This window comes from Rosa rugosa, chromosome 2, assembly GCF_958449725.1.
Source record: "Rosa rugosa chromosome 2, drRosRugo1.1, whole genome shotgun sequence".
NCBI classification, from domain to species: domain Eukaryota; kingdom Viridiplantae; phylum Streptophyta; class Magnoliopsida; order Rosales; family Rosaceae; genus Rosa; species Rosa rugosa.
Genome location: NC_084821.1, coordinates 23,801,794 through 23,816,143, shown reverse-complemented (window position 1 = coordinate 23,816,143; position 14,350 = coordinate 23,801,794). Strand labels below are relative to the sequence as shown.

General features: G+C 36.9%; 1 protein-coding gene across 4 annotated transcripts; it reads right to left on the bottom strand.

The window, feature by feature from the left end:
- Positions 1-2,380: 2,380 nt before the first annotated feature.
- LOC133733144 (uncharacterized protein C227.17c) lies at positions 2,381-6,954 on the bottom strand. Of its 4 annotated transcripts, none has more exons than XM_062160758.1 (4): positions 6,727-6,954; positions 6,502-6,613; positions 5,801-5,913; positions 2,381-2,781 (listed from the first exon to the last, which is right to left on the bottom strand). In XM_062160758.1, the coding sequence occupies exons 2-4, from the start codon at positions 6,584-6,586 to the stop codon at positions 2,668-2,670; spliced, it is 312 nt and encodes a 103-aa protein (XP_062016742.1). In that variant the 5' UTR covers positions 6,587-6,613; positions 6,727-6,954; the 3' UTR covers positions 2,381-2,667. The 4 variants fall into 4 exon arrangements, with proteins under 4 accessions (XP_062016742.1, XP_062016741.1, XP_062016740.1 ...); XM_062160757.1 differs by having other exon boundaries at positions 6,502-6,618; positions 6,727-6,953; XM_062160756.1 differs by having other exon boundaries at positions 5,801-5,919; positions 6,727-6,948.
- Positions 6,955-14,350: the final 7,396 nt, after the last annotated feature.

Sequence of the window (14,350 nt, the reverse complement as noted above, 5' to 3'; positions counted from 1 at the left end):
AAATTCAGAAATTCTGTCAGAATGATGGAGATACACTATATAAGGCGTGAGAGGAATTTCAGAAGCTATAGAGGAAGTGTACTCATCATAATTTCAATTTGGATGATTTGGTCTAATACTTTTATGATGGGTTGGACATGGTTAATAGAGGGAGCGTGGACTCAGCATGTGGAGGGACTTTCATGAACTAGACCGGCTAACAAGCATATGAACTTATTGATGACTAGGCTAACAACAATTGGCAGTTCTATACAAGGAAAAGAGAGCAAGAGGTCGTGGAGTATATGAATCAGACACTAGGAATGGCATGTAAAACCAGATGGTAGCTTTGGAGCGCAAGCTCGATATGATAGTGAAAGTCATGGGCAATGGGTCTAAGGCACCTCCTCAGGTATGCTCTGTTTGCTCATATACTGACCATACTACTGACATGTGTCCTATGTCTGCTTTGTCAAAGGAACAAATGAACTTTGTGGGGCAACTAAGGCAAAAGTACGACCCCTACCCTAACACATACAATCAAGGATGGAAAGATCACCCAAATTTCGTTTGGAGCAACAACGATAATGTGGTTCGACCGACTCAAGGTGATTACAATGCGCCACCGAGATTCCAAGCTACTAAACAACAAGCATATCAACAAGCTCCACCTCAACAAAGATTTGGCAAGTCACTAGAGGATATGCTCAAGGAGATGGCACTTCACACCGCTACCTTGAACATCACAACTGTCACATTCATGCAAGAGACAAAGGCTTAATTCAAGGAGCAAGGGAAATCAATCAAGAACTTGGAGAGGCAAGCAACTTGCAAGTGCTATGCAGAACAGGCCTCCCAGCACTCTTCCTAGCACGACAATCCCAAACCCAAAGGGTGAGAATGTTGCGGAGCTTAATGCAATGACTCTAAGAAGGGGGAAGCAATTGGAGGAACCACTAAGGGCAAATGAAAAGTTTCAACAAGCTTTGGAAGAAGAGAAATAACCTGAAAAAGAAATTCGACTAGTACTCGAACCTATTTTTCGACTAGTCAAAATATCAGCAAGGATGAAATTTAAGGGTACTCAACCAGTTGAAATTCAGAGACTACGAAAAAAGATGATTTCAACCACGTAGTGGCTTATCAAAATAAATTCTCAAATGTAAAAATATGCTTAAACATATCATAGTCCTACTAAAAACAAAGTACAAGGAAAAAAAATTAATACAAAAGAAAAAAATATAAATCAACCCCCATACTCAAAATAAAATTATATATAACCAACACTACTTATCACGCACCTAGAACGAATTAACATCCACACCTAACCACCACAAGTGGTTAAGTTGGTAAGAGTCTCCAGGTGTGGAACCCCCATACCCGAGTTCGAATTTCGCCAATACTGATTGGTGTTTAAATATCAATCTATTATCAGTGACTAGGGGTGGAGGAAGAATTTTGATACGAAACCCCCCTCCCCTCCCCCGCGCGGTATGGATTAGTCTATGGGTCCAGAAACCTTTTGAAGATACAATGTGATTTCGATAAAATAATATATAAAAAAACTGCCACACCTAAAACCTTCATTCTCTGCAGGCCTTAATTAAGATTTGAGCCCAACTATAAGCCAGGGACAAGTCCCAAACCCAAAAGTAGGACAGGGTCCTAGCCCAAGCCCAGACGGTGATCCATTATAAGACAGATCCAATCTACCACGAGAAAACCATTGAGCACTACTCGCCATTAAGGTGTGTCACTGCCAATCTAGAGAGCAATCCGAGCGCAAAGTCCTCGCTACACCAAGGTAGCACCGAAGAGCTGAGAGATCAAATACCCAAGGGGCAAGCCAGTGGCCACCGCCATAAACAAATTTATAAAAATATATATATATAGGGTTTTCCAGTAAGGAATTCCTTTTTTTATCATTTTAAGGGATTTCTTGTGTGACTCATTTTTCAATAATATTTCAGCATCTTGACCGTTCAGTTTTTAAGTTCTAATTTGTAAATCACTTCTGCAAAATTTTCAGTCAAATTAATTATTGCTAGGCATTTGTAATCGTGATTTACGTTTCTACAAATGAACGATACAAGTTGGACAGATTCAGTTCTTCCATTTATTAATCTAATTTAATACCTTAACAATCAACAATTGAACTGAATCTTGCATAAGTGACCTACTTATAGAGACCTAAAAACTGAACGATCTAGATGCTGATTTGTGATCAAAATGTGGAAAACGATCCCTTGAAATGACTAAATAAAATAATCATTCACCAGAAGGGCCCCGTATATAACAAGTGAAAACATGTATTATCTGATTTTTCTTGCTCTTCTTTCCCACAGCCATGTGAGAGATTATCAATTTACATACGGACAATAGTGAAAACCTAAAACAACAGTGCATTGTCAACCTCATGTAACAAAAGGACGGCATCCCTTTAATGTTCACTAAATACAGAACTTTTCAGAACAAAAATCGCACTTCCTGGCTGCTGCAATGTTCACTTTGGATCAACGACATGCCCAGAAATGCATGTCTTTCAATTGTTGTCTTCAATATAATCCTTCTAGCTACTGAAGAAAGTACAGAGTCACCCTAGGACTCCTTTCAACTAAATTAAAAATTCAGTGGTTCACCGCACATGACAGGGAAAAGTTGAAAGATGGATGGTAAATTGAATCTCCATTATTCCATTTCATCTAAATGTCCAAATTGTTCTTTCCAATTACTTGATGCTTCTTCTGGGGTTCGAAAAGTCCAGATGTGAGCCTTGGCTTTCTCACGAGACTCCAAAATTTCCTGCATTTAGAAACTCCAGCTTATTATTAGCTACAGAATGGTATTCATCACAAGACAAATTGAATTGAGAACCTCATCCTTGAATAGCACATAGCTGTCAAATTGTCAAAACTGAAATACAGACCAAGCAGCAAAAATTTGTCCCACATGTACAAGCTCCCAAATGAAAAGAAAACATCTAGAAGAAATTGAATAGGACAAGTTGATGCAAGCAAGAGCTCTACATGGAACCTCAAGATGGCTTATGAAGATCAAACAACAAGTTAGCAACTATGAAGCGCTAACACTGCCTTACAGTGTCCACAGCAACAATTTCCTCGACCCAATGCATGTCCAATACTTTGGTATATCAACGACATTTGTGAGTGTGACTGTTAAGGAACACTTCCAGTATAAATTTTCCTAGAAAGCCACTACAGCAACTACCTTCAAATCTAAGTCAAAATAATTTCATTAGTTAATTCCGATTTAAAACAGAAAACCTAATATGTATCTAACTGTCCAACCAAAAGTTCAAATCTAAAGAGCTCCTGGGAACTAGCAGACTGATCAGATTCTCAATGATGAATAAACACTATTCTCCAGACCATTTACAGGCTTTAGATATAAGTGATCTGGTGCTCCAATAGAAGCAGAGCAGCTGCTTTATCTTTATGCTTATCATACATCCTCAAAAAGATGGGACGAGATCGCTGTTACTGAATGGTCTTTAGCCCAAGCCAAACCACCTGATTCAAATGTGAGGTCTGTTATTGATTTAAAATGGTCAAAACCTGATGTAGGATGGGTAAAACTCAATGTTGATGGAGCTAAATCCAATTCTGGTAACATTGGTGCTGGGGGTGTGCTTAGAGATCAGAATGGAACCTGGATAAAAGGGTTTTCTTCATACATGGGATATGGCAAAGTCATTGAGGCTGAGGCTTGGGGGATGCTTCTTGGTTTGCAGATGGCTTATCAATTGAATATCCCTAAAATTATAGTTGAATGCGATTCAGAATTTATTGTTCAGTTGTTGAACAATGGTGTTGATAACCTTCATCCTCTTAAGAGTGTTATCGATAGCTGCCTACAAATGAAAGTTGGATTTGAAGAATGCATTGTGGCTCATGTGTATCGAGAAGTTAACATGGTTGCAGATGTGCTATCTAAGTGTAGTTTGGACACTGACATAGGCACTATCTACATGGAGCAACCTCCTCCTCAAGTTATCAATGCCTTCCTTGATGATTTGAGTGAAGTTCCTAGATCTAGGAAAGTTTGTAATACCTTAAGTTAGTGTTCTTATTTTTGGGTCTTTTTAGGCCCCCATCTTACCAAAAAAAAAAAGATGGGACGAGACCCACCAATAAATCTGCTTCTAATTACATGAAGGAACGAGACCCAACTAAGTATACGAGGATATTGTTAGGTTAAGATGTCAACAAGTTGATCAATAATAAAATGTATTGAGCATCCAAATGCATTGGTAAAGGAACTTGAAATTGGTTGTACTTTATGAATATGTGAAGGTTACAACAAAATTGATTTGTTACAAAGCAAAAATATCCACAGCGCGGTTCATTCTAGGAAGGTTAAGAAGTGTAAAATCACATTGGGAAATCACAAGATTGAAGGATAAGGTCCGAGAATAGAAGGCTGACATGATGAAACTTGCGGAGACGAGGACTTACAAGACTCTTGGGAATTCCAGTGATCAAAAGAAAGTCTGTAGCACTGTCAGAAACACAGCAAGCAAACTGAAATATTGATTCATCAAACATGACATGTCCACATACATAGATCCTATTAAGATCTATAGGCACTACTGCTTTGTTAGATAGAACTATCTTCTTTGGACACCCAGGACTAAGCCCATAGGGCCAAATCTAATAGCGAGGCCTTTGTCTGAGTAAAATGTCAAATGGTCGTACAAGCATCAGTCAATAGACATATAAATCAAGCGCTTCTGTCTTATAAAACTCAATGCCTTCAATTTCACTACGTGTCTCCTATTATTAATGAGTCTTTCATATTGACTGACGAGTCTTTCATATTGAATGACTGAGTCTTTCATATTGAATGACGAGTCCTTCAGCATTTGTAGGATTCATTGACATTTTCATTTGAAGCCTATCAATCAAATTATTTCTTATAAAGCAATTCAGCTTTGGATGAATGAATTCCTAAAGCCTTGTTGAAGATTTGGTGCCATATCTCCTCCCTTACTCTCTTCTGTGTTCTGATCTGTATTATTTTTAATTTCTCTTAAATCACAGAAAGCATAAAATTTCTTTTCCTGAATATCAAAGTTGCAAAATCTAAACCTCACCACAATCATAGGCAACACCTAACTTGTGTCATCCAATGTATAATCGAGTACACACTGTTTAGCTTTAGATTATAATTTGTGCCAATTGTAAGGTTTGATATGAGGTCAATAGCACAGCCAAAATCGTTTCAAAACTATAATCTGGTAGCGGACCAAATAATTTCTCACATGGAAATCTTAGCAACAGTGATCTGCCAGGCAGACGTTAATAAAAAAAAATTTAAAAAAAAAAAAAAAAAAAAAAGCTGTCATGGCCAGAACTAACTGGATAACTATGAAACAGACAATAAAGTGAGACCAGTTTCAAAATGTTGCCTATGTTGATATTCTAATGTCCTGCACCTCCATTTTTTTCGCAGAGTAAGTCGAAGTTTTATGAAGCATGTCACTGGTAGACAGTATTTTAAAATTAGCTGTTGCAATATTCAACATCGCCAACAGTCCTAAGTACTTTGATAATGATACACGACAATTTCTCACATAGGCAATACAGGTCTTATATGTGCAAAACTACAATAAAGCAATCTAACCATTAGCTAAAGAAATATCCAACTGTATTTTGGACAATGAAAGACAGGATACAAACAAAGTAAAGATTTGACTAATGCAGATCCCCTAACATCAGTATGTATTAATTGAAGGAGCAACCATTATCACACAGACAAGGGACGGAAAAAGAACGAAACAGAAAATTCTTTAGAAACAAACCTGCACTTCAGCTGACCGCTTTGTCTTCAAAGTTAAACAATCCACAAGAGCACTCCATTTCCCACCACAGTTATCAAGTGTCCCAAGCCTATAATATTGCTGCATCTGATGAACTGGAGCTAACATAACATGATTTTTCAATTACCAAATGGAAGAAAGAGAAGTGACCGACAACAAAAGAGAATCACAAAATAGAAGAGTGACATATACATGTTGTATGAGACAATGGGAAAGAAAATTGTCGGCAAAAAAACCCAACTAAAATGCGCAATGATGATGAACAAGTAGCAAATGGATTAAGATAGAACACATAGAAATAGGCTGAGCATTAAAGTGGCTAAACATGATAAGGTAACATTAACTGACAAAAGACAAAGAATCAACCAGAAACTTAAAAAGACTGTCATGTTTGGAACTTGTTAAGTGGGCGATAGCTAATATTACATAAAGAATCATTGAAAAACACTACCCTGCTTTTTCTTTTCTTTTTTTTGGGTAGTTTTAGCAACTAGTCTTGTTCCTAAATTCACAGTAAACCCCAAATCAAATGAACAATTAAGCAAAACCCATTATAAGAATTGAAGTGTAGGACCCAAGAAGCAAGAGGTAAGGCATAGAATTATGAACTAATTGAATGAAATGTAAGAGTTGGAGCGAAAGAAAAGGAATTGAAAAGACTTAAGGGTGTGGAAAGAGCATACAATAGCAAAACCAGAGAGCGTCAAAGCAGGTGGAGCACGATAAGGTACGCTTTGAAACCGTAGAGACTTCTTCGCCTGAAGACATGACTCTGCCTCTCTCGAGGGACTCTGCCTTCCCTAGGGCCAATTACATCACAGTTTTCATTAGGCAATTAAAATCGAGTGTTTTCAAAACAATTTGCAGCTACAAGTTCAAATTCAAACGAAATGGAAAATGCGAATTACTTGGGAGACGACGAGGCCGAGGCAAGCGGAGAAGGAGCACGAGAACGCGAGGAACGTCGATGGCGGAATACCGAGAAACGCCGACAGCGCTCGGAGAGGCCCGGCCAGGTCCAAAATCGGTTCAAAATGATATCTGAGAGCTTTTGTTTCAGAGAGAGAGAGAGAGAGGCCGATGCTATTGGTTTTGTTAGGTGAAAGAGTAAAATCGTCCGGGATAAAATTGTTTAAAGATGCAGAGAAATTCTTAGGTGGAGGTTTCCCCACCACGTGGCTTTAGGGCCACCCAATCAGAATAAAAAAAAAATTTTCTCTTTTCCAAAAATACCCCTGCTGCCTAAATGTACAATACCCAAAAGACCTCCCTGCTAGGCAGTGATTGGTCTGCCGCATTGCCACGTGGTGCGGGTGCCCCACGCAAGTCTTTCTCAAAAATGCAAGTGCCCTTATGTTTGTGTAGGTTAAATATCACAAATGGTCACTGAATTATACTTGTTCGACACTTTGGTCAACTTCTGAATATATTACTTTGAAGTACCGTATATGCCCTCACATTATACAAATATTAATAAACAAATTATTTCCATATGTGGAGAACATAGTCAATAGACTATATCATATTTGAAAAAATTGCAATACATTCCATGAAAAAAGGAGAAGATTATGAGATAAATTGCTGTAACTTTTTTAATTTTAAAAAAATAAATAAATAAAAGTCAATTGACATGTGCGGAGCACATGTTAAAGGGCTAGTAATATATTATGTCAAGGTTATTTTGACCAACTTACTAAATTTTTTTTTTTCTTCCTTTTTTTTGTCACTTTTTCTGTTCTCTAATTGTTTCTCTCTCCCCGTCTCTTTGATATGCCCATGGAACCATGGACCCAATTTTCATAAATCCCCATTGAATCAAATTCCAGATCTAGATAATAAGACCCTAGATCTAGATAGAGAGTTAAAATAAACTGAAATGAGAAGTTGATATATATTTTCATAATCAGAGGAATAGGTAGCTCCAGTACATATATAGTGATCCATCCGAGACTAGAAGGAAGGAACTGGACATGTCCAGTTCATGGCTACCAACCTGCCAGCTCATAAGTATCAAGGACTAAACAACCAGCAAAGTTAAAATATAAGAAACTATAGTAAAAGGTGGATAATTACTAGGCTCTTATCATCCCACCCCTCTTAAGAGAAAATTCATAATCTTCAGCCCTTGAATTCTGGAAACCGCAGCTGAAATTTGTTAACTTCTTCCCAAGTTGCATCTTCTTCAGTCCCATTTCTCCATTGAATCAACCATTTCACTATTGGTGAATTCCCTTGCTTAAACAATCCTCTGTCCAAAATCTTGTGAGGATACCAGTTCTCCTTGTTACAATCAAAACCCGGAGGAAGGTGAGGTGAAGTAATCACAGAATCACTAAGCTTCTTTTTTAGAAGTGAAACATGGAAAACAAGGTGAACTTTAGCAGTTGGAGGCAACTCCAATTTGTAGGCTACTTTTCCAATCCTGCTAATGATTTGAAAAGGACCAAAATATTTAGGGGCCAACTTTTGAGATTTCCTCACCTGCACTGATTTCTGCCTGTAGGGCTATAGCTTTAGGAAAACCCAATCTCCCACACTGAACTCTCTATTTGTGTGGTGTTTGTCATAAAAGGATTTCATCCTCTGTTGTGCTTGTTTCAAGTTCCATTTCAAGGATGCCAACAATTCATCTCTACTTTTTAAAAGTAAATCGACTTGATGCACAGAAGTAGTACCTAGAATATAAGAATGAATTTGGGGAGGAAGGACCCCATATAGTGCTTGATATGGACTCATCTTGATAGCCGAGTGATGAGTGGTGTTGTACCACCACTCAGCCCAAGGAAGCAAGTCTGGCCATTTGCTTTTCTTTTGTTAACAGATCACACTCCTTAAATATTGCTCAAGGACTCTATTCAAACACTCAGTCTGGCCATCGCTTTGTGGATGGTAAGCAGTACTCTTACCCAACTTAGTCCCTTGAAGTTCAAAGAAACTTGTCCAAAAAGCACTGAGAAAGACCGGATCTCTGTCACTTATTATATGTTGTGGCATTCCATGCAGCTTGAACACTTCTTTCACAAACAAATTCCGACCAAACGGCTATGATTTAGACTTTGTGTTAGTTATGAAAGTTTAAATTGGAGTTGAGATGAAGAACTTTGGTGTTGGGAGTTTTGTAAAATTCCGACTTTGGGCCGGCGGCGGCGCCGCCACTGTGGTGGTGTTTTCCAGCAGTTTCCGGCCACCTCAGGGATAGTTTCTGTTCTTGAGTTCGACCTACTCGTCGATACGAGCATTTCGATATATAATACATAATTTTTGGAGATCATATGAATATGTTGTGATTTTTACGGTTTCGGACCGTTCGATGATTCGATCCGTGAGGATTCGAGCGTCTGATCGACTTGTGGTTGGGTCATATCGATCGTGGGCGTATTCCTGAGACTTTGGGAGGTCTCGGATGTGGTTTTGCCTCGATTGGCGCCACTTTGGGGATTTTAGTTCAAAACAGGGGTTTCGAACTTAAATCAAAGATGAATCGTTACTAAGTGGAAACCGTATGTGATTAGGTACTTGACGAAGTATTTTGGACGGTTATTTGGCGGATTGGCTGCTTTGTTCTTTGTTGAAGACGCAGCGGGAGTTTCGAGGTGAGTAATCTTACAAGGTTCATTATGAACGGAATTACCATTATTGATTTGGCGTTAATTAATTAACTGCAAACTATAGTTGGTATTAGTAGGCATTCCTGAGCGAATGACTACGTATATATATATTTACGTGAAATATATATATTCTTGTGGATGATGTGTGATGAATAATATGCATGATGGTGTTCATATTATTGTTTAATGCGACTTTTCATAGAAACAATATTGTGGAAAAAGATGTTTTCTATTGTTTGAAAAGTATCGATGATTGATTTTGAGACCAGATGGGGTCTGAAAAGTATAGGTCGCAGATGGTGACCAATGGTTGGTTCTAAGACCAGACGGGGTCTGAAAACCACGAGTCACAGATGGTGACAGGTTGCAGATGGTGACCAATGGTTGATCTGAGACCAGATGAGGTCTGAAGATCAAGAGTCACAGATGGTGACAGGTCGCAGATGGTGACCAACGGTTGATTCCGAGACCAGATGGGGTCTGAATGATCATAGGTCACAGATAGTGACCAAGGCAAGAAATAGGGAATCACGCAGTTGGCCAGGCAAATGGGTACGATTAACTAGGGCGCTAGTCTGCCTGCCATTATAGCTTATGGGAGTAACGGTCGAGGTTGTTGGAGACTCATAAGAGTGTAGTTTAAAAGGAGAGTTCTGAGAGTATTCTTCTTTTATTGTCTAGATGAGACTTGAATTGCTTCTTGATGGTTAAGTTAGCAAATAGAACATTGTCACAGCGGTGATTTATGTTGCCCTTTCGATGGAAAGGATATAGAATATTAAAAGGAATCATGGTTGCATGTTTTCCTTAAGCTGATTTGTGTGAGTTGTTGATTGATGTTCATGAGTTACTCATACGGGCTTGCAAAAGCTTACCGGGTTTGTTGTGTGGCAACCCAGTGCACCATTCAAACGGTGTAGGGGTTAATCCTGCAGGTCAGGGAAATCGTGGCTGAAGCTGTGGTAGCTTGTTGGCAGCAGAACGGGTAGGAAGCAAATTTTGTTGGCTTTGCCAGTGTATGACTTCCACTATGTAGTAAGCTCTGAGGAGCATTTACGTTTTATTTTGTTATGACAATTTAATTCGTAAGTTTGTGTAATATATAACTCTGTGGAGCGAGTGTATATTGACTTGGAGGGTTCATGGCATCAGTATGTACTTGATTTAAGGGAAAGATGTTCCAGGTATTTTGTATTGATGACTGAACGATCGCGTATGTATAATTATGGGATTATATATCGATTTTTATCTTTGTAAAAATCAGGGGCGTGACATTCACTGCCTATTATTTGTTATCCTTAGCTATGTACTATAAGAGGCAAAAGTAGCTGATTGCCTGCAGGTGTAGTTTGAAGTCCAAACATTGAAAATTTGAATCTTCAGTTTTTATTTTACTCTTTTCTGTAAAATTCTTGTTCAGCTATATCACTGGCAAGGGCGTAGCTAGCCTAGAGCGAGAAGGGTCAATTGACCCTTCTCAATTTTTAGAAAATTTTAAATTAATCTTAATTATCTATGAATCTTAATGGAATGAAATAAAATTGACCCTTCTCAATTTTTAAAAAATTCTTAATTAATCTTAATTTTTAGAATTTAATATAAATTTATCTTAATTAGTCTTAATTCTCCTAGAACTTTAATGGAATGAAATAATATTTTACAATACATTAACACTACATATATCCAATTAATACGAATCTTTTCAAGGTTTTCTTACCTTATTAATCGATATATGCCCATATGTGAATATTTATGATTCTTTGTTAATATGCTAAATCGAAGTAACACATAATTTTTTCTATATTTATCGTTCATCTCAAATCCCAAAATTTATTCAACATGATTTAAGGGTCTTTCAATTTCCGCATTAGTACAAGAAATATTACATTTAAATTTTCTTATACTAATATATTATTTAATTATTTTTAACAAATGTTTTGTCATTTCTAGAGGATGACTGAAAATAAGTTTAATTTGTTAATTAATAAAGTTTGACCCTCCTAAATGAGATTTTTGGCTACGCCACTGATCACTGGCTTCTTTTGGTTTCCTCAATTGAATACTAATCCAGTTCTTCAACCCTTGATTCTCTACCACTCTCATCATGATATTATCCCTTGCTTTATATATCTAGCCATTAAAATCATCAAATGAAGAGTTGAAACATTCATATATTTTTGTCACTCTACCTCCCTCATCTGAGATTACAGTGCAAGTTTATTACAATACCAATTCTAAGCACATACATTAAAGATTAAAACAGAAATTATATAAGGGATTGATCGATCAAGTACATTTGATAATGTTTGATAATGGAGCTTAACACAAGAGCTAGCATTGATAATGATATAGAGGGGCATCATTCAAATTATGTCAACAATACGTCCCTCTAGATTCATGAAACTTTTAATAGCAACAGAAAATAAAAACAGGGGTACAACCATCTGCCTCTAGTTTTTGATAGATCTATAGAAGATTACTATGTATGATAACCAACTACACGAGTAGACAACTGTTTCTTTCTCTTGCTTGATGGTGGAGCTCCTTGATCCTATATGACAAGAAAATTAAAACAAAAATATTACATTCTGTTGCATATATCATAAACATATGACATGTTAAGTCACAGACATTGATAGTAAAATCTTTATTACCTGAGAGTCTTGAGGTAGTGATTGATTCTCAGTAGAGGATTTCTTATTTCTCTTTCTTGAAGCTTTAGCTTCTTGATTCTATATGAAAAGAGGCAAAGGTTTGATCCTTAGAAATCAGTTTGTAATAAATAAAGAGTTGGTAGAAGGAAGTAATTGATGGTACCAACCAAAGCCCATGATTCATGATACAATGTTATTATATAAGAAAGTTTCAGTTCGTTTTTTCCCACAATTCAATCCCAATTCTTGTCCACCTAAAAGCCTAACAGAGCTATTCACCAACTCCTATATAGTATGAAATACAACATTGCAGCCCTTTATTTACTTTTTCAAATTAATATGCAATATTGGTCTTCTTCGTATTACATTTAAGTTTTCTTCTGATATAAAAAAGAAAACTCATATATGCATGATAAAAATATTTATTGCTTGAGATCCTTGAGGTAATGATTGATCCTTATTAGATGATCTTGTATTTCTCTTTCTTGAGTGGTTGAGCTTGATCCTGTTTAACAAGAGCGAAAATTCTTTAATGCTACACATATATGACAAACTCTTAAGTACATAATATACAAAATTCTTTTATCACCTGGGTTTGTTGAGGTACTGATTGATCATTGCTAGACATTTTCTTATTTCTCTTTCTTGATGGTTGAGCTTCTTGATCCTATTTCACATGAGTGAACAAAAAACTAAATTTAGCTGCATATGATAAACTCATATGTGCATGATAATAACCTTTCATACCTGAGATTGTTGAGTCACTGATTGATCCTTATCAGATGATTTCTTATTTATCTTTTTCGATGGTTCAACTTCTTGACCCTGTTTGATAAGAAAGAAAGAAAAATACTAAATTTGCTTCACATGATAAACTCATATATGCATGACAAGAAAAATAAATCAATTTGCTGAACATATGATATGTAATCAATTAATATAAAGTTATTATAAGAATAGAATTGAATTATCTTTTCTAGAATATTTTTTCTTTCCCTTGCCTTTATTCTCATGCCAAGCCTTGGGGCGTTTTTTGCGACCTTTGCAACTGTTTTTCTTCTTCAAGCCTTTTGCCTTTTGAAGTAAGCTTTCAATTTGACTTTCTTGAACCATCCTCTCACCCCCTCTTTGTGAAGAATTAGACAGTTCATCATGACTCGTTGTTGAGTTGTCCAAGAAGATGTCTTCAACTTGTTTTCTTAACTCATGTGCGACTTTCATTACCAATTCAAAGGCTTTTTCATCTCCAGATGCTCGAGATGCAATATCAACTAATATAGGGCAAGCTGTTCTATATCGCTCAGCTATAGTCAATTTCTCATCTTCCATTGCATTGGCCTCATTCATGCTTGCAACAGCCTCATTTCTTGCCTCCCTAGTCCACCTCTTAAGAACATATTGATCAGGAATTCTTTTAATATCCCATACATCAAGAACTTTTAGAGCATGACAACACAAGATTCCAAAACTCTGAAATTTCATGCAACTGCATAAGACACTACTATGGTCTGAAGGTTGAAATTTCACCTTATGCTCCTTATGCTCTCTTTTTTTCATCTACAATGGCAATCATATACTCATGTGTACCAGTAGACTCCTCACACTGTTTTATAATAGCTGCTGAAGACCAATCAAATTCTTTCTGGAAATACTTTCTTGTATAATAGCATAAGCAATAATCATTCTTGTATCTGCCCAAAATATATTTGTAATCTATTCTTCACTATCCAATTGTACTGCATATTGAAATGAGGGATTCTAACAAGATTGATTGTGTAAATACCTCAGGAGGCTGCCTGCTTCTCCATAGGCCATATCCTTTTGGTGCTTACTTCTTAAGTAATTTTTTTTATCTCTTTCAGTGTATCCAAGATTTTCCTTCCCACCAACTTATTGATTGAAAAATTGGTGTGCACATGAATAGCTTGGCCATCTGTAAATTGGCCATGATTCCGCCTTTTGGTTTAAGTCCAGAGTCATCGGCAACTTATTGATTGAAAAATTGGTGTGCCGCCTTTTGGTTTAAGTCCAAAGTCATCGGCAAAATCAATATGAATAGCTTGGCCATCTATAAGATTCCCTTGAGATTGAATCATGTGACATGTTTCTGGAGTATGTAGAAGATGATTATGCTCATGTACAAAATCATGTACTTCAAACTTGCTACTTTCTCTATTGAATTGCAGTCCCAATCCTACGAGACAATTTGTTATTGTTTCTGCTCTAGGGTTCTTTGTTAGATGATCTCGTTTATCTGGTACTCGATGACC